At 39.3% G+C, this 19,886-nt stretch overlaps 2 protein-coding genes and 2 non-coding genes across 4 annotated transcripts; 1 reads left to right on the top strand and 3 right to left on the bottom strand.

The window, feature by feature from the left end:
- Positions 1-287: 287 nt before the first annotated feature.
- elof1 (elongation factor 1) lies at positions 288-3,908 on the top strand. Its single transcript, XM_088317049.1, has 4 exons — positions 288-477; positions 1,672-1,797; positions 1,868-1,938; positions 2,509-3,908. The coding sequence occupies exons 2-4, from the start codon at positions 1,682-1,684 to the stop codon at positions 2,571-2,573; spliced, it is 252 nt and encodes an 83-aa protein (XP_088173175.1). The 5' UTR covers positions 288-477; positions 1,672-1,681; the 3' UTR covers positions 2,574-3,908.
- Positions 3,686-13,382, bottom strand: cnn1b (calponin 1, basic, smooth muscle, b). Its single transcript, XM_088317048.1, has 7 exons — positions 13,120-13,382; positions 9,180-9,301; positions 8,627-8,693; positions 8,091-8,228; positions 6,739-6,855; positions 5,992-6,138; positions 3,686-5,870 (listed from the first exon to the last, which is right to left on the bottom strand). The coding sequence occupies exons 1-7, from the start codon at positions 13,177-13,179 to the stop codon at positions 5,625-5,627; spliced, it is 897 nt and encodes a 298-aa protein (XP_088173174.1). The 5' UTR covers positions 13,180-13,382; the 3' UTR covers positions 3,686-5,624.
- Positions 13,383-17,868: 4,486 nt separating this feature from the next.
- Positions 17,869-17,977, bottom strand: trnal-caa (transfer RNA leucine (anticodon CAA)). The gene is made up of 2 exons: positions 17,940-17,977; positions 17,869-17,914 (listed from the first exon to the last, which is right to left on the bottom strand). It is a non-coding gene; the product is annotated as a tRNA-Leu (tRNA).
- A 292-nt stretch (positions 17,978-18,269) lies between these two features.
- trnas-aga (transfer RNA serine (anticodon AGA)) lies at positions 18,270-18,351 on the bottom strand. The gene has a single exon. It is a non-coding gene; the product is annotated as a tRNA-Ser (tRNA).
- Positions 18,352-19,886: the final 1,535 nt, after the last annotated feature.

The following is a 19,886-nucleotide window of genomic DNA, read 5'->3' on the forward strand; positions in this document are numbered from 1 at the left end:
GACGCCCATTTGTTTTGCAACCGTTTGCATAGTTGGTGCAATTAATTAATCACCATTTAAAAGAGTTACACTTATTTGATGTGTATAGGAATTAGTCACAAGACGAATATTTTTATTAATATAACATATATGTAAATATATTTCAATTGATAACACGTTATATAATCAGTTTCATAGGAATTTGCGTAATGGGATTTGTGATTGTTTTATATTTTTCTTGAAAACATGGTCAAATAAAAGTGGAATTTAACGACCTTTACGTTGTGTATGATGCGTTTTCGTGTTGATATACAATGCTCGGAATTTAGAGACTGTGACGTCATCACGGGAGCCTGGTTCACCAGTTAGCAGTTGGTAAAAATCAAGATTCAAAGAAATTTCCTGTGTTGTAGTGGGTTTCTCAAAATAATCAGGTTAAAACAATTAATACCATACCCATCGATCAACATCGTTAAACGAGGAAAAACATTGTCGAAGGTACGTTTGTTTCTCATCGTATTTCAAATGGTAAACAATGTTGCTAACTAGCGCTCACATAACGGAGAGTTTACTGGTGTTAGTGGGTTAATGCATCTGTGCATATTATTTTCTATTCTGCATTTTCTTAATACAATTTAGAAGCCTACATAATACCTACAGAACAAGTAGTTGTGCTTACGATCGCGCACGATAGCACGTGAGGTTATCGTAACGCTACTGTATTGTTTTCCCACATTCTGCACGAACCATTCACAAATAATTGGCTCACTTCAGTCCCAGCTTTTATTTACAATGCACTCAACTAAGGAACAATCCAAACCTCCAAAACATCATCATCGCTTGCATATTTGCAGCCGCTAGCGGTTGTGTCTTCCGTTTGCTCACTAAATGTGGAAAATAGCTCAATGGTTGTATTTTATTGGGTTTTTGGACCGTGAGTTTTAAGAGAAACAAATAACTTGCAGTAATCAATTCTCATTTATCATCGTAATGAATACAAATGTGACGTGACTACAGTGGATGTACAGTACATTAAACACTGTGATGTCGTCATAGTCTCGCGATGTTACTTGAGCGAGTTTCTCATTCAGTTCACGTCCATTAATGTAAAATGTTTGAATTCCACACCCTTATTAAAATTATTTTTGACTGAGGTGGATATTTAAGATATCTTGATCTAATAACAAATAAAAAATAATTACTATACATTTAGAAATGTTTAAAGTGTAGCTCATTTATATGCTTGAAAGGTCAAATTTGTAAAATATTTTTGTTTTTATTTTTTCTTCTTAATTTTCCCTATTGTAAGTTTAGTCATTTTAATTCATAACTCTTTTTATGTTATATTGTTATGCATGTATGTAAAAGATGTATTAGTAGATATGTGATTATATATTCTGTCAATTAAAAAAAATCACTCAGTACAATGCTGTATGTGCATGAGTCATTTTGCACTAGTATCTCGAATTGCATTAGTTTGTTGTACAAAAAAAACATTTTTTTTTCAACTGACACGAACCAGTTTAATTATTTGTCCAATGTTCCTATGTTACAACTAACTCCAACCAAACTTTAACAAACAATAATAAACATTAATACATTTCTGAAAATGTGAATAAACAAATATTTTTTGGGAGAGGCAGTGAATGCATAATATTTTGACTCATTTTTGGTTTTCTTTTTCAACTGTAGGACAGCAAAAATGGGGCGCAGAAAATCCAAGCGAAAGCCTCCACCCAAGAAAAAAATGACAGGCAACTTGGACACCCAGTTCACTTGTCCCTTTTGTAACCACGAGAAATCCTGCGACGTGAAAATGTGAGTTCAGCTCAAAATGCCTTGAAAACACAGTGTGAAGCATGTGTTGACATATATTCTTTCTTTCCAGGGAGCGGACACGAAACACGGGAATTATTTCATGCAGCGTTTGCTTGGAGGAATTCCAGACTCCTATAACCTGTATCCTTTTTTTTTCAAATGCTGTGTTTTCCAGATTTTCAGGGGAAATGTTAAGTTCCTTTGGGCCATTTTATAGTATTCATACCAAACTAATGTACAATAGGGCTGAATGAATGAATTAATTAATAATTCAATTTAAATTGATATTGCAATGTAGTTGAATGCAATTTTCTAATCACAAAGGTTGCAATTTTATTCACATCCAGTGTCTAGATAAATTCAGTACTTAACGAGTGCAGTCCACATATTTACACATTGTTCTATGAAAAATGAAAAGCGTTTAGTACGTAGTAGTAAGTCGATAAATATTATTTCATGGTTCAGTTTTCTGTATTTTAGCCCAAGTCAATAAGATAAAAACATTTATATGTAATAAAACAAGTATTGTTTGTTGTAATACAGATTAATTCATGCTTGCCTGGAGTGGCGGCAAAGCAATACTTTTGTCCAAATGAAACTCACCATACTTCAACATAGTTTTAGGTCATGAAGTTGCCACAAGATTGTGTTGTAGCAAATTAGCAATACTATTATCCAAGTGAAATTCCTTAATTTTTTTCTTTCCAACAGATCTGTCGGAACCGGTGGATGTTTACAGTGACTGGATAGATGCATGTGAAGCAGCCAATCAGTGATTATTTCCTCACCCCTCATCTGGTACAACTAGTTCTTGTTTTGTTAGCACCATAGATATGCAATGTTTTTTTACGTAAATGCCACCTTGAATGCTGAATCATACGTCAACTTTGTCGCCATATTGGAAGTGGAGCGTTTGATGAGGTTGATTCGTTTGCAACTTGAAGTTGTTGTGGTACGCTCAAAATCAGATGTCATGGGATTACCTTTCACAGGTGAGACTGAACAGTGACTTTTAATAGCATTTGGTCGCATTGTCAGAATTAGGTGAGAGAAATTGGTCAGGCGTAAGTCAAATTTTATGAGTAAATGAATCCCTCTCACCCTTGTGAGAAGCGGTATAGATGATGGATGAATCCCTCTCGCAATCAACTGCTCCTCTCTGTAGTGGTTTGAGATCTAAACAACGAACTGTCAAAATCTGCTTGAGGTAAACCACATTGGCTAATTGTCCTCTGAAGGAGTGTGGACGGAGTCTTGCTCAAGAGCACATTAGCAGTAGCTTGGAGACAAACGAAAATGTCTCCAACAACCAGTTGCCATATTTTTATATTTGTCCACAGCGGCGGTTCGAGTTCAACTCCTTACATAATCCAAAAAAAAAAAAGTTGAGATGTTTTTGGTGTCATTGCATCAACCTGCTCAATAAGGCATCTATGTATACATCACATATATATATATATATATATATAGTTACGTAGTCAATTAGATTCATATGTACTTAGTATTTGCTATGTGTTTCTTAAGACCATCATTTGACATTCCTGTATGTTATTTCACGCAGCTATTTTTTTCCAGTATGTCTTATTTATCTCTTTGGACCGAATTGACATTTCACGTGATATTTCCATTGTTGTTATGACACCTTTTTATGCTCTCAACTGGTTTATTTATTAGTACGTGATCTTTTGTAGTGTATTTGCTTCCAATCATTGATACATATTTTACTGCGTAATACCTGCCAATGTGTTGAGGTGAGTGGAAGTGATAACTAAAGGGGAACAAAAAGATTTGGCACTGCAGTGTATACTGTAATTTGATCATTCTTTTTAGAATCATAGCATTTCAATTTTATTGCATTTGTTTAGGATCATTGCAGTAACTCAGAATGTTAGTTTTCAAGTGTTTTTTATTGCACAAATGTCATGTTTAGTGAAAGCCAGAATAGAAAAAAGACATTTTAAAATCATTGAAACACAGCCTACTCTTGAAAGGTGGAATTTTACCAATGACTCAACATTTTAGATCAGTAAATGCACTGTAATAAATGCGTATCTCCATTGCTAAAATTCATTTTATTCAATTAAAGGAATGTTAAATAAGTTGGCTGACAACTTTGTTCACATGCTTTTTTTGTCTTGTGTGACACTTTTAAAACACTAGATGGTGCTCTACTGCAAGCTGCAAGGTTACCACTTTTAGCACAGTGACTGTAAATCTCAACAATATGAACCACACTGTGGAACTCTATCTGAAATATGTCCTCCAACACTGGTGGACTTGTGGCCATTAATTCCTTCCTTAAAATACGTTCTCAGCAGCAGCTCGTGGCACGAATAGCAACATTACATTCAAGACATTTGGTGAGGTACAGCAATACAATATGGACTCTTAAAAAGGAGAAATTGGTGTGCATTCTTAAAGTTATGAATCGGATTTTTGCACACAAAGGCAGGTAAAAAAAAAGAAAAAGTAATTGGATCAACAGCATCAAGCTGGGACAAGTTCACAGGCAAAAGGAAGTTATATGCATAATAATTAGGTGGCTATATTCAAATTTTGAACACTGTCTAATTTGTACTGTTTTGGTCATTTCTTGCCCCGCTCTGTTGTTTCATTACTTTTAACAGGCAAAGTTTGAGGTAACATTCCACACAAACCACATCAACTGTAATAGCCTTTGCCAAAAAATGATGGGTAATTTGATAGGGTGATAAGGCCAATCAATGGAGGTGCTCACAAGAAAGTAACCAAATATTGTAAACGTATTCGTCCTGCATCCTCCACTCTAGTCAGTCAGGGCCAGAAGGAGGGGATTCCTCCAACCAAGTTTCAATGTGGACATGGACTGCACTCCAAAAGGTCAGTAGCACCAACATGGTAACTTGTCCATGACAAAAACAACTGTCTTGCCTTACAACATATGAGTATGTTCTTAAAACTGCACTCCGCAGGATTTTGCCCCAAAATATCTTTACAATAGCCTATTCATTTGAGCATGGGGGCGGGGGGGTTGCCTGACTAATGAAAAGCTACAACAAACGCAGATCAACTGAATTTTCATGTGGTCACTATGGTAACACAACCGACACCACGGAACTATAACGTGCGACACAAAAACGGGTGGATTTTGTAGTTGAGAGTTGTAGAAATCTACCAATATAAGGCACCACAGAACAAGTCTATGAATATGTATAACTCAACATAACGCTTTATTAAGAGCCGTGTGCTGCACATTTTTTTGTTACCAATTTAATTAGCTGGTGGGTTTTACATTTTTCCGCCTCGAATAATAAATAAACCGGAAGTACTGATTTTTTTTTGTCTTTCAACTGTGTGGCCAGGTTCAAAGCGGCCCGCTGTCCGGTGGTTGGTAACCTTTGAGTTAGAAGGTGCATGTGCATGCGAAGGGAGGTGTGCAATTTTCATTTTGGCCACAGGTGGCAGTAGCTATTAGAAACTCAAAATCATGTGAAGTGCAGCTTTAAAATAATCTATAAATAGCACAGATATTGAATATCAAGTGGGCGTGAGTGTCTGGGTCACTCTAGCAGTGATTAAATACCGAAGTGGGCCACAATATGAAAGTTAGGACAAAGTGAACACTATTGTTATACCCATGGAAAGAAACATTTCCGAAGACTAAAAAAAAAAAAAAAAAGTGAAGGAAAAAAACCGGGAATGGAGGCAACAATGACGCCAAATCGGTGTTTAAATAACAGTCTGTGGGTGGGTGTCGCTTGTCACAAAGTCCTGGTCGCTTGTCTAAAGTTTAGCAAAGAAGGAGTGGGAGGGGGGTTGGGAGGCATTTGAGGCTGCTTGTGGTTTTCTTAGTCAGAGTACTGGTTGTAGCCATCAAACTCTGCCTCACTCCCGTTGTTGTAGTAGGTCTCCGTCGGGTTGGCGCAGTACTTGTTGTCGTAGACCTGGCGGGGGAGGCCATAGGTGGTCATGCCCTGCTGGGAGGCCACTTTGTTGGTGCCCATCTGCAGCGATATAGTGGTGGTGTCACAGTTTTCCAGCTCCAGCTTCTTGTCGAAGATGTGCCTCCTCGTTCCGGGGGCTGTCATACCAGACTGGAGAGGGAACATGCAAAAGTAAATGAGGGAGCTAATATAGTAGTTATTTCTACAACTTGTGTTAGTTGATATTGTTAGACTGTTCCAACAAAGACTGCCAGACGAATAAACAACTGACCTGGTTGGCTCCTTTGTTAGTACCCATCTGTAGACTGATGGTCGACTGGTCCATTGGGCTGTCCATGCACATCTTGGAGTCGTAGAGATGGCGTCTTGTGCCATAAGAGGTCATACCTTTTTGACTGGCAAGCTTATTGGTGCCCATCTATGATGATGCAAAATAGGTTGTTTATGACTATGACCAATATTTTATTGTGCATCTGCATCTAATATAAATTTTTATGTTAGAAATCAGGAATCTACAAGCTAGCAAAAATGAGTAACAAAAATAAATATTAGACAGGTTCTTTGAAAAAGGGGAACAAGTCAGATCATGAGACAGTTGAAGAACCTGCAACTTCTAAGAAAAAGAAAGCTACATTTAAAAGACAACGGCCGTGCTACTTAAGGTTCAGGTTGATTGCAAGCGCACTTGCTCGAAATTCACTTTGCAATTGAGGCAACAAAGCCATCATGATCACGTCGTGACATGGAGCATTAGCACCTGGCATTAAAAGACGAGCCTAAAGAGTTTTTGAAAGGGAAAAAGATCAACTCGGCATGGCTCAAACAAACGCACTGTTTTCAAAAACGACATTCAACATAAGAATGAGTTGGCGGGACCAGGACCAGGACCATGGCACAAAAAAAAAAAAAAGGTTGGTGACCTGACGACTGGCCTAGGTAATTCCGACCAAGTGTGACTCATAAGAATGCTCTGTAGTGGACAAACATGGGACACAGGGAGGCTGATGTTGCTGCTGACCTGCAAGCCGATGATGTTACGTCCCTCCCTGAGCTTCTCTGGAGCAAATTGACGCTGTTGTTTCTCAGCATACTTGACCCCTATGTCATATTTGGAGTTGAACCCTTTTGACTTGGCCTGAGGAGAAGTAACAGGAAGGAAAAAAGAATATAATTTATGCATTTTCTACTTCATTTTATTTGTTTACTGTACTATGAGATGTGTTTCGTATTAATGTTAGGTTACACTATTGTCTTAATTTCATGTAGCTACGGAATATTATAGAAGAGTAGCACAAAAATCAAACATTAATCATCATTAACAGATGATTACGAAGAATTATTGCAGAACTCGTGATATAATGCAATATAATATAGCGTTGTCCAGAAAACGGCAGGGAACACTTCCGCAGAGGGAGAAGTGAGGCAACATTTGTTAGTCAAAGATGTGTCATCTGTAACCCAAAAGACTTCTACAGTTCTATTTTTTTTTTTTAGGTATGGAGTCCCTCTATGTACGCCTCTAATGGGTTGAGGTGGTCACATGGTTGTTTCTGCAGTCTTTTTGATCCTGGATGTCTGTTCCAGGTGGCAGGGATCTTCTCTGTACTGCCCTTACGGGCTCGCTGAAGGATTTTATCTAAACATGGCATACCATTGCAGTTCAAACACACTAAAACCCTCAGACCAAAGCAGGTAAACCTCAAAGATAAAATCCAGAAAAGCAAACTTGGTACTGCTGATTATGAAGTGCAGTGTAGTGCGGAGTGCAATGACCTCCACATGAAGAGGTCACCTTTACACAAGCACATGACGCAACATCAGCGAGCAGCTCTTTGGGTCCAGCGTCAAGAGTTTATTTGCATTTCAAAAAGAAAGGACAGCAATGTCCACATCTGAATAGGGAGCACCACTTATTTGAAAGAGGTATAAAAGAAGCTATGCAAGTCAAACTAAATAAGCCATTTCTAAACCGAGGTGGAGAGGTTTGAGGTATCTACTATAGTCTGATTATAACAATGTCCTGATATGACCCCGCTCCTCCCACCAAGATTGTCTCATTCCACAGGAAGAATAGTCCTAATGAGTTGTTTTGCCACCAGGCGAGCAAACTACCGTTTGGTATGCAGGGTGGTCGTTCACCAGCCACGCTGGGCAATAACAACAACAGCACACTTGCTGTGACCTCCCGCCTCATCAGAGGCATAACTAGGGATGCGCCACACCTAAAAATTTAAAGTCTTTGGATTAAAAGTGAAACATCTTTAACAAATAAGAAAACTCCAGTAGCCCCGATTCAACCTTTGCCGATGTACCATGACCAAGTAGCAGTATAATAATACATTTTAAAAAGATCACAATGTCTGCCCTCACCATTCCCGCCAAAGCGATGAGCGTGGACTGGACCTGAGTATGGTTGACATTCTCAAACAAGTCGTTGGCTTCAAAGATGTCATGAGGTTTCAGGCCGTACTCTGTGATCGCACGGACAAAATTTCCAATGTTTTCCAACTGAGGAAGACAGAGCAGGTTAGAATTAGTCGGGAAATTAATCTACACTTTACGTATTGATAATACATTCAAAGTTACAAAGTTTCATTCAATCCATTAGTGGGAATATGTTCTAGGATTTTTTTTTTTTTTTTTTTAAATCATCAACAGTAAAAACATGTAATATAATATTAGACAATAGTCTGGCGGTAATAAAAGCTAAATGATCAAGTCAAATACTGGATTTTTAAAATTTTTTTTTAATCATATTTTGTTTTGAACCAATTGAAGTTAGTGTTTTGTGTATTAAGATTTCCCACATGCCAATAACTTCCAATATGTTCTGTCCAGAGTTGATCATGTTAATTTACAAGGCTGACGTTCGAGACAGGCCACATGACAACTCGGTCTGACATTACCTGGTGCCAGTTTAGACTGGAGTGGTTGATCTTTTTCACAGAGCCAGGCTGGAGAACATTAATGAGTCTACAAAGAAACAGAGAGACATTAACAAGGTGTAGATAAAGCTGAGAGTATTTTTCTCTGCGTTACTGATATTCTGTTTTTGTTACTATTGTATTGTAGGAAAAAAAATCATTTTCAGCCTAAGCCCCTTTCAGTCATCGAATACAGTAGTTTGAGTTTTATTGTGGGTAATAGTTTTCAATGTTTGTGATGTTGATATGCTTATATTGCATTTCCGCACACTTGTGGCATGTCAAACAATAACTTGGGGAAACGTGGGAAAGTAGGGATTTTGATTGACTGACTAAAAAAAAAAATATTTTTGTTTTTACTGAAGACAAATTATTTTAAAGTTGTCATTCAAATGAATTGTACATATATGGTCATTCGATTTGAATTCCGGCAGAGCATCAAGGGAGTCGAAGAACACAGCATCCACGTGGAAATGGCAGAAAAGTCGCAAGTATTAAAATCTGCCCCCGATGTGGGACGAGAAACCACACTCACTCGCAGAGCAGGACTCCATCTTTCAGACTCTCCATGAAGTTTTCTCCTATCTTCTTGCTGGTAACATCCTGAATCCAAAGCCTTAGCGCCTCCTCCATATGAGGGTCATACTTCCCTGCCAACTGAGGAGAGAGCAGAGGCTCAAACAACATTATAAGGACAAAGCAAGCTTCATCGAAAGCTCAAATGCCTCATGTTGCTTAAGCGTTAAATTATTTCACCGATCATAGCTGTACTGTACATTAAAAAAAAATGTTTGGCTGACCTTTAATTGTGGTCTCTATTATTAAAAATGTACTTGTTTGCAAAAGTTGAGTTGAAACGACTTAAAAATGAATATACAGATTTAAATGGAAAGGTCAAACATCCCTCATTTGATCTGCATCTGCTTTTGTTTTTCCACTAATTGCCTCTAATTGAGATGACTGCAATGTTTATTTTAATGTGGTTTTAAAATCCTTTTAATCAACAGTAATCCTGCGTAACGTCGCAAAATTTAATTGACTTTTTATGCAAGATGATCAAACAGAAGAACAATTTGCAGGGGAACAAAAAAGAGGATTCCAAATGTCCTTTGGGTGTCCATGGAATTACTGAAAAGAACAGGTCGGGAATATAATAAGAAGCAGTTTACACGTCAATGCACACGCAGACAAACAAAACAATCCGACCAATATTTTTCTTTTCAAATACAGCAAATGGCACACCACAAATATTACTCTCCCTAAAACTGTTGACATGACAGGAAGGAAAGCGTGAAAAAGCAAGAGGTCTGTCGAGGCTCGTCTACTTTTGTCCCCTTTTCCTGACTGTGTCAAAGAAAAGTCCTGATGGTCTGAGACCAGTAGCCAACACAAGCAACATTTCCAAGCTGCAGGGATGGGGATCGTGTAGCTTCCGCTAGATCACACCAAACTTGGGAGAAACCGCTTTCCCAGACACTCCACCATCCTCCCCCCTCGCGCTGACTAACCTACTCTCCCTTGTCGACTGGCCAAGCTCATATTTCTCACTCCTTCTCTCTCAGTCTGGCTTTTTGAGAGTATTCCCTTTTACAGTGAATGGCATTCAGCCTGATAAAGACAAGCCAACATGGAAAGGTTCCGCTTCTAGCCGAGGTGCTTCATTTGTATTGTTTGAGCTGGTTTTATTTGAGAGTGCAGCAAATGAGTTGGATCAACATCATCCTTCTATGAAAAAAATAAAATAATGTCCATTTAAACCTGTGAAAATATAAAAGCGATCAGCACAATATTTTGCATTTTATTGACATTCATAGGCGGGGGAAGAGCTGTCCACATAAATTTTTGCGTGAAAAATGGGCCACCACAGCCAGATGATCCTTTTAAAAGGAACTCATTTGCGAAAAGGCAAGTCATTACAGCAACAATAGGAGAACGCTGGCAACGAAAAATCCACACATTCAGAAAGGTTTGCAACTACCTATAGATGCAAAAGATGGCGGTGAAGCACTTTTTTTCTATTACACAAGGCTACGGCCAAGCTAAATTAAGTTCCTGCCCTCGCATAAAACAGTTCCTTGGCACCAAGATGCCACAATGGCATTGAAGGAATGTTTTTATTTTATACAAGGCTTTGGATTGAGAACAAAAACAGCGAATAGGAGACTTTTTTTTTTTTTAGCAAATAACAGATCCTTCAATTATTAGCTGAGTAACTCAACTATTCAGTGCAGAATTACTTTGGCAACGCATGGGTGCCAAGGAACAATGCTGATGCAAATATAGACGCTTCATTTAGAAGAAAATTGTGTTTTGCCATCATGTTGTGTCAAGGACTCATGTTAGAGTATATTAAGGCGTTTCGGTGAGACAAAAGTAGTTCGTTGTCATCATCTTGAGACAATTATAAAAAAAAAAAGGGCTGGTAATTACTTACGGCAGGGCTCTGTCCCTATCCCTAGAGGATAGCGGTGTACTGTGAATTTGGTAAACAGGCTGATAGTACCTCATGGAATTCAAATTAAATGTTGAGGGAGAAAAAAAATTCAAAAAGCTAACAAGAACCGTGAATCCACTTGAAATCAGGGTATTGAGGCAGAGCGACTTTTTGATCACATTCATCTTTCAGTGTGGCTTTTTGTCCCCCCCATATTTGGTCCCTTTTTTTTTTTTTTTAAATGTTGGTAATGTTTCAGAAATGTAGAAAAATTACATAGTTAAACATCACTTGCACAATAGTTGAAGTTAACTTTGATCGTAAGAACTGATTAATTCAATTTCCATCAATGTGTTGTGTTAAAAATCAACTCCAAATTGAAACAAGTCAAATAGCATTCAGGATCATAAAAGTACACAACTTCCGAGAGTCCACCGCATCTCCTTTATCATTCCGTACCTAAGCTGCTTGGCACTACTTGGTCTTGATGAGACAAGCTGGTGTGTCCCGCTGCGTTCTATCAAGACAGTGTTTTGTCATTCTTGACTTCCATGTAAACTGTTTAGGCTAAACACACTTTCTCAAGTTCCGAGCGAGGGCCCCGGTCACTCCTTAAAAGGCCATTTGTTTATGACTGATGTACCTGTCAGTCTCCCGGCTGCATGTGTGCTCCTCCCTGACATCACCATGCTGGAACATACCATTCGAATGTCAAAGGAGGACTACACCAACGCAACAAATAACTCTGACATGGCGACAAAGCAGCTATAACCCTGGAACGGAATATCAACAGAGAACAACAATATGGGGTTTTTACTGTATGGGTATAATGATGATGGGATTGCTGTTGGAATAACTACAGTCTGACCTTCTGCACAACGGAGATGAGCTCCTCTGATTCACCACAACATACAATAGCCAACTGAGAGGGAAAACAAAGCATACTGCTGCATCATCAAATCCTGTTTATTGGAAGTTGATGACAGTAAATGATTGGAATATTCTTGACAAATTACACAAACGTGTCGCTTGCAGGTTTGGTGTTGGTTAAAGGTTGCTAATGCTCATTTAACTGTCTTAAATCAATACTCTATATGCAATATTTATGTTTTCATAACAGACTGTTTTAGTAAAATTACACAAAAGAAAAGTATGGAAACATAGTTGACATTCCCTAAAAGATACTACAAGAGTTATAATAACAAAATGTAATGTGAAAGAGTTCAAAGGAATCACAACCTGGCTGGATTCCAAGGGAAATGAAATTTATTGTAAAGCGCTTTGTTACAGCTGCAAGTGTTATGATATCCACTATACAAATAAAATTGCATTGTACTGGTCCCGCCCTACAATTAAGTAGCAAAAGACTGTTGCAGTTATTTTTTTTTTTTAATTATTCATATGCCAGACCACATCTTGAAGAGCTCCTTTTTTGCCATTTATGGTCATTTGTAGCATAATCCCAAGACTTTCTAAATTATCCCAATTTAGAACAATGCATGTTTTGAAAAAGGGTAAGAATAATTTGCGAGATGGAATGTCGATTGTATTATTTATCATACAAACACATTATTTGGTGGCGAATGGCTTTTTGGCCCGTTTGTCATGGTATTTTTTTTTTCGTATGCTTTTATTAGTATCCACAAGAAGGGACCATGTTGCTAATTTGTATTTAATTTGTCAAACCATGCGATATAAATCACTTCTAATACCACACATTAAACAACCAGTGATGAAGATTGTTAACTTCATCACAATTATGGTTCCCACTAAAAAGTGGGTATGCAATCAAAAGGGAGGACTGTGTCCTAAAACCTGCAACTACTTACCATAAACCTGTAAATGTTAGTCAAACGTTTTGAGAGCTTCTGGTTCAACTTTTGACAGTTACTGTACCCAGAACCACAACAGAATCATCCTTTGGATCAACGAGGAAACGCGCATCATTGGGTCAGTAATTTTCGTTGACGAACTGTTATCAAACACTCGCTGCGTCCAAGTAAACTCACTTTTAACAATGGTTAAAACACAATCGGTTTACCTTACTCTTGACCTCGGCAGAAAGTCCGAACGCTGGTCCACTCCTGAAATGTTGTGACATGGTGCTGCTAAGTCTATTTACAATGAGAGCAGGGTAAAGCTTTAAAAATGGACGCACTCGTCAGAGTTCTGAGTCCAGGACAAAGGAAGCAGGCGGGAAAGTCCCCAACTAATCCGCAAGTATCTTATTTGATTTGGAGTCGTTCCGTTTGGATCTGGTGCTGAAGTGTGGAAGCACTTTCCGACACTTTTCAGAATGTGTTTTAAACGCTTCCCAATTGCGTCACCTGTGACTGACCGACGCTGTGGTCCAATCACGACGCAGCTTCCTCATCGAAGCTAGTGATGTCATCGCTTTGGTATTATGAGCCAATCAGTCACTTTTTCCACCTCCCGGCCGCTCAGGGATGCTTTGCACTGATGTAGATGAAGAGATATGATTTTTTTTAAAGTTATGTCACTATCTTACGTGGTTTTAAAAATACATAACTATATATTTTTAAATCATCAGTTATGTTAATTTATGGGAAGGAAAAGTCAACTGTGCTAAAGATACAATTGTATTCCGTTGCTAGTGAACCATTATATAAACTCTTGCAAATATGGTGTGTCCATCCATTCGTCCATTATCCGTTTTTCCTCACTCGTTGTATTTAAAATTAACAAATATAAAAACAAGTATGGATAAATAAATAAATGGCTCGAACTTGCGCCTCGCAGTTCTGAAGTTGAGAATTTAAATCTGGGCTCCAGCTTCCAGTGTGCAACTTACATGTTCTTTTGTGCTTGCTTAACTTTTTTTTAAGGGTAGTCTGCCTTCCTCCAACATTTCAAAAACATGCTTGTTAGATTTATTGAAGACTCTACTGCAGACTTACAGGCAAAGAACAGCCCGAGGGCATCATTCGAACCATCCACAGTCTCTGACCGGCCCTCTGTTACTTTGTTCATAAAGTCAAAATGAAGTGTAAAATATGTGGTACTTGTAGTTGGCTAGTTAAAAAAAAGTGATTAAAAATAATGCTAAAGTGGTCCTCATGTATTTCCTGCACGGTGACGGGAGGTAATTTACATATCAACAATGTCATAGACTGTTTTTAGATCATGTAAATTAGGACAACTGTAAATGAGAACTAATCATTCCTCACCACTGATGATATGATATGTGGACATGAGAAAAGCTTCCTGAATGACAATCAGAAAAGGCAGATGATGAGTGCAGGCCTTCTTCGGTACATACTGCTTCAAATTAAAGAAAAAAAGTTCAACCTTTGTCCCACAGAGTCTTTTTTTCTCACAGTCTTGGAGTCCGGGAGGTGTTTTATGCCTCTCACTTAAGAGTCTCCTGTGTGTCCACCCACCATGAAGCCCAGATTAGTAGATGATTGCTGTCCTGGGATTCTCTCTAGAACTTTCTCTCTCTCTCTGGACACACAAGACCATCCATTTCTTGGTCACCATTCTTTCGGAGGCGCTTCTGCCCCTGATTGCTTCTATATGATCAACTCTGGGAAGTGTCTTTGTTGTACACTTTTGGCAGTATAAAAACGATAGCAAACACTATAGCATTGGAAAAATTTAACATAGATTTGGGGGACTTTGGAACTCTTGTCAGAACAATGGCTTAAATGTGCTTTTTTTTTGCCTTTCCAAATCATAGTCAATCCATTGACTTTAAACAAGAGGACTTGAATCAAGCAAACGTATTATAATAAATCAAGATACATCAACTGATCAAATTTAAGTTTCTTGTCTGAATACTCAAACGCATGCCCACCACTCTTACTATTATAAGCTAATGCGGGGATGTCAAACTCATTTTTGTGGACGAGCCGCATCATAGTTCCGATTTCCCTCAGAGGCCCGTCAGATGGAAAGCCAGTTTTGAAATCAGAAGCCAGTTAGTAATTTTAATAAGTTTGTTCAACAAAAGTATCGGAACCAAATGAATGGCAATGTTTTATATGTCTATGTTGATGAAAGTGTTCTAGAAACAGGAAGTTGACGCACGTGATTTGCCCTTTGCGGGCCACATAAAATGAGGTCAGGGGCCAGATCTGGCCCCCGGGCCTGGAGTTTGACACCCGTGTGCTAATGTAATAACCTTTGGAATATCATAGGATGGAGGTCATTTATAACAGCTTATTTGAACATCTTACTCTTCATCGCATATTATGCAGAGGATCTTAATCTCTTACAAAACATCGGTACGAATGTGTAAATCACTTTTGATATGGCTCCTACATTCGTATTCAAAATGTCCAAACATGAAGTTCATGTTAATATTAATATCCACACTCACACCACTAGGAATGCAGCAAGCCTGATGCTTGATTTGACGTAGAAGTGACCAGGCAGAGCCTGACATCATTCACTTACGTTATGTTTCCTCTTTTACACCGAGTAAGCCCTCTCACCTGTTTTCTCTCCCCTGTGTTTCATGCACACACACGCACACAAGCGGATGACAGTGGAAGGAATGCAGCAGATTCAGGGGGTTTGTGGAGCAGAGCGACAGAGGAGGTGGCTCCCCAGAGAGAACATGATTCACCCGCATGCTCTCTCTTTTGTTTCTGTCACTAGCAGACACACGGGCGACATGCCAATCTAATGGAGGGGGAGGACAAAATGGACAGATGGTTCATAGAAAAATGAGGGTGCACTCAGGCACACACACACACACACACACGTAATGACCTCAAATGATATGCTGCGGCAGTCTTTCACTAACCTGTGAAGTTTCGCTGTTCACTTACAACACATTTGTCTTGTGACTGAACGACTTGAACTCATTAAAAATTACTTGCAGCTATGTCCAGCAGTTGATGGATGAGCGTGCAATGCCGGATGACAACATTTTGTGTTTAGGGGTCTGTTCTGGTGTTGCTATGATTAGTGCCGTCTTTCAGTCATGTTTTCTCGGTCAGCCACTTCTTCAATTTGTCGATATACACCAACTCTCTAAACGCCAGCAGTCCAAACATATTTACAATTGACATCTATGGTCAAATCTCAGGCACTGGTTGGAAATAGAAATTTTGTTAATATTGTCTGTGAAAAGTGAACCATCCCCTGAGCGAACAATACTCTGTCAATGGTGTACCTCCTTCTTCCTGAGTCAGATGGATTCAAACCATCCATGTGACAACCGATTCGAATGAGCTGTATAGGAGATGGGCTGAATAAAAAAAGGTTGAGCATCATACGTTATTCACTCATTTATACACCCATGACTCACACGTACACACGCGCACGCACACACCGACCGGAGTGTCCTATAAACATTTCAGATAGAAGAAGAGGCAGCACACTTGTGGAATGGACACTTTATTTGGGCATGACGGGAGAAGCGAGAGGCTCTGCCGACTGAGAAGTAATGTCTTGTGAAAAAGGAATCCCTCACACTAAAAATAACAGACTACAGTCTGATATTTACTGTGCGGTGGGGTTTATTGTTTATGTTGGCTACGACTGCACCTGACGTCTAATCTATTTGGCTACTTGTGGCTACTTCAAATGTGTTGCATAGTATCGCACGGAGCGTGACTGGTGAGTAATAAGAACTTGTGTGAGGAAAAGAAGTCTTTCTACTTTATTAGTTTGAGTATATAAAGTCAAATGATAATGGCAGTTGTATTCATAATCACCCGATGCTACTTAGCCACTGATGTTTACACGTCTGTGTATTTCAAAAGCCTAATTTGGAAGACATGAACATAAACAGCACTAAAGCTGTTTATATTACTCTGTGATAATTTGCAGTTTTTCCTTTCCACTGGCACTAAAATACATTCGCATGGCACATTCCAGAAGGAGTATTTCAGAGCGTTCAGATACATCAGTGGCTGAACACCTTCGAAAAGGCACTTGAAATGGTTGGGGAGCTCCAGATTAAACACGGGATGAATGAGATTGCAAACAAAAGGGTGCAGGGAGTGAAAGGATGCAAAACTACTGGATGGACGATGGAGAGGAGATAAAAGGGGATTAGAGTAGTTTCAAAAAGTCACTTTCCCCACCCACTGAGAACCCCCCCCCTCCGCCCCTCACTCCGTTCTGCCTTGCTACAGAATTTATGGTGGAAGGCCTCGAGATCCTATACAATTTAGTGGAGGTCTGAAGGCTGAGTTCATGGCATCATAACTCCTACCCGCGGTTGAGCTCAGACAGGAAGCATCAACAAACCTGGATTTGGTCAATAAGACATCAAAGCTTCGGCGACTAAATCTTCAGGTCACATGCTCCAATCAACGCCTACTTTTGACAATTTTTTTTATTTATCTTGTTCAGGGTCACTGAGGGGCTGAAGACTATCACAGCTGACTTGGTGTGAAAGGCGGGGTACAACTTGGACTAGTGGACAGTCAATTACAGGGTGCACTCACACTGGGCCAATTGAATCTTGCTAGGATCCACTTGAGACCACTTGGTATGTGAGTACATTTTGGCTCCTCTGGCTTGCCATATGCCGACACTATTAATGTCTAAAATGTAATGAGTAATGCAATTTATTTTCAGCGGTGCTATGATGATGAAAATTGTGGCCCACTGCAGCATTTCAATCGCCCATACTTGATTTCCAAAGACAGCTGTGCAGGCTTGTGCTGACTTTGGTTAGAAGGGTGTAATTAGGATCAAAATCAACCCGCATCTTTGGCCACTAAAGATTTCACAGCTAATTCGAATGGTTACTCAACAAACAACCGTTCAGTCCTGCAGAAATGCATCAACATCCAAGTCAAAAGATACTTGTCAGGAGTGGGATTTGAACCCACGCCTCCATTTGGAGACCAGAAGGCCCACTGGGTAAAGGTCAAACTACTTGAGTCTGGCGCCTTAGACCACTCGGCCATCCTGACATGGTCGATAATTATCAAAAGTGGTGCATTCATTGGTCACTAAAAGTACCAATACGCAGTAAAAAGAAGCACACTTTGAATGGAGCAACTTAAAACTCTTCTGTATCTTTTTAAACAATTCAGTTGCGGGCCACCAACTGGTCAGTGAGAAAAATGCCAGAAGGGTCACCTCTCACATCTTCAACGCACACTTCCACTTGGACACAAGTCCTGATTTGCTGCAGAACCACTCACACGATAAGAGCGTTAATGCTCACGTACTTGAACCAAGCTAAATTTCTGAAACATCTCACGTTGTCGGCAGGATTTGAACCTGCGCGGGGAGACCCCAATGGATTTCTAATCCACCGCTTTAACCACTCAGCCACGACAACCTGACTTTGGATGTATTTATGCTAATATTAGCATTAACACCAGGATTTTACGGTGCCAGGAGGATTTGAACCTGCACAAGGACACCCCAAATTCCTTCAAGCCTGAAGACACAGATGCCAAACTCCGGTCCTCGAGGGCCGCTTTCCTGCCTGTTTTCCATCTATCCCTGCTGCTTCACACCTGATTCAAATGATCAGCTCATCAGCAAGCTCTACAGGAGTCTGATAAGGCATTCTGCTCTAGTCAGGTGTGAAGAAAAGGGAATCTACGCGCCGTGAACATTGGCTGTCACTGGCACCGAGATGGAGGCTGACATCTGTGGCAGAAAGATGAAAGGTGAACACGTTTTTTTCCATGGACAATCCGTAGCATCCACTGCATAGACTGAGGATATATCGACTTGTCATTCATTTCAAATAACGTTTTCATTCTGCACTAACTCTTCAAGTGTGATGGCTCCTCCTTCATTTTCATGTTTTACCCTTCCCATGACTTTTCACCTGCTTTCACCAGACACACTTGAACCCATTATCATCTTTCACCACCTCAGCTGGCATGCTTCCATCCTTTCTACACACTTTAGCCCCCTCATCGCGACTGTACACTTGAGCTGACTCGGCATTCTTTGGCATCCTAGCTCAATTTCTTCAAGTAGACAACTATTCAGCTTTCCCTCATCTAAATCCTACTAGAATAGAAATGACATCATAAATAGTTGGTGCGCAGTTTGAATGGCAATGAAATGACTATAAAAAGACGACGCACAATTCTCAGATGCAACCAAATATGAGCCAGAAACATGCTTGGAAAAATAACTGAGAAATGTTCATCTTGCCCGATCGTTACATAAACCATCTCTGAATGTAAAAAAAAAAAACTGTTCTAATACATAAATAAGTCTGCTAATTCAAACTCAATCATGTGATGAAGGTAATATCTGTGAGCTTGCGTGAACTTCAATCAGTTGCAATTGAGGAAAAAAGGAGGGACTCATTAGACATGCTTGATTATTAACATTCACACAATAAGGATTAATGAAAATTGAAATTTCATAACAAAGTGTGTGAATGCCAAGAAGCCAATAGTGAAAAAAAAAATTGCTACAATACGTAAAAATCCACAGATATCATGACAACAACAAAAACAAGCTAGAGTTCAACCAACATTTAAATCTTGCAGCGTTATCAAACCTTAATAATATTTGATTATTGTGACATTTTGAGCATCAGATTGACTATTTTGCTTTTTTAATTAGATGTAATGGCTTTCAAACTAGAACTTAAATTTGGAGTCAACCAGAGTTACCCAACAGAATGTAGTCCACTTTTGAGGTTCCATTCCCCCTGATATTCCTGCCTGCTAAAATATTTAACATTTCACATTTTTTTTCACCGAATATTACATGTCCAGTAATGGAAACCAGACCAACATTTGTGTGAACGCTTACCTTTCAGCTTTCACACCATGAATGGCATTTTTAAGTTGCATGTTGACTTATTTGCATTCCAACTGCTCAGCTGTTGAAGAATTTCAA

This window comes from Idiotropiscis lumnitzeri, chromosome 15 (genome assembly GCF_059441095.1).
Source record: "Idiotropiscis lumnitzeri isolate Australia: NSW breed Sydney's pygmy pipehorse chromosome 15, RoL_Ilum_1.0, whole genome shotgun sequence".
NCBI lineage: Eukaryota > Metazoa > Chordata > Actinopteri > Syngnathiformes > Syngnathidae > Idiotropiscis > Idiotropiscis lumnitzeri.

What these genes read in the sequence shown, in the direction of transcription:
- elof1 (XM_088317049.1), top strand. Translation starts at nt 1,682, where the DNA reads ATGGGGCGCAGAAAATCCAAGCGAAAGCCTCCACCCAAGAAAAAAATG. An exon ending in AAATCCTGCGACGTGAAAAT is followed by an intron (nt 1,798 to 1,867) that starts GTGAGTTCAGCT and finishes CTTTCTTTCCAG; the next exon opens with GGAGCGGACACGAAACACGG. An exon ending in ATTCCAGACTCCTATAACCT is followed by an intron (nt 1,939 to 2,508) that starts GTATCCTTTTTT and finishes TCTTTCCAACAG; the next exon opens with ATCTGTCGGAACCGGTGGAT.
- cnn1b (XM_088317048.1), bottom strand. Translation starts at nt 13,179, where the DNA reads ATGTCACAACATTTCAGGAGTGGACCAGCGTTCGGACTTTCTGCCGAG. An exon ending in CCAGTCTAAACTGGCACCAG is followed by an intron (nt 8,229 to 8,626) that starts GTAATGTCAGAC and finishes TGTCTTCCTCAG; the next exon opens with TTGGAAAACATTGGAAATTT. An exon ending in TCATCGCTTTGGCGGGAATG is followed by an intron (nt 6,856 to 8,090) that starts GTGAGGGCAGAC and finishes ACTTCTCCTCAG; the next exon opens with GCCAAGTCAAAAGGGTTCAA.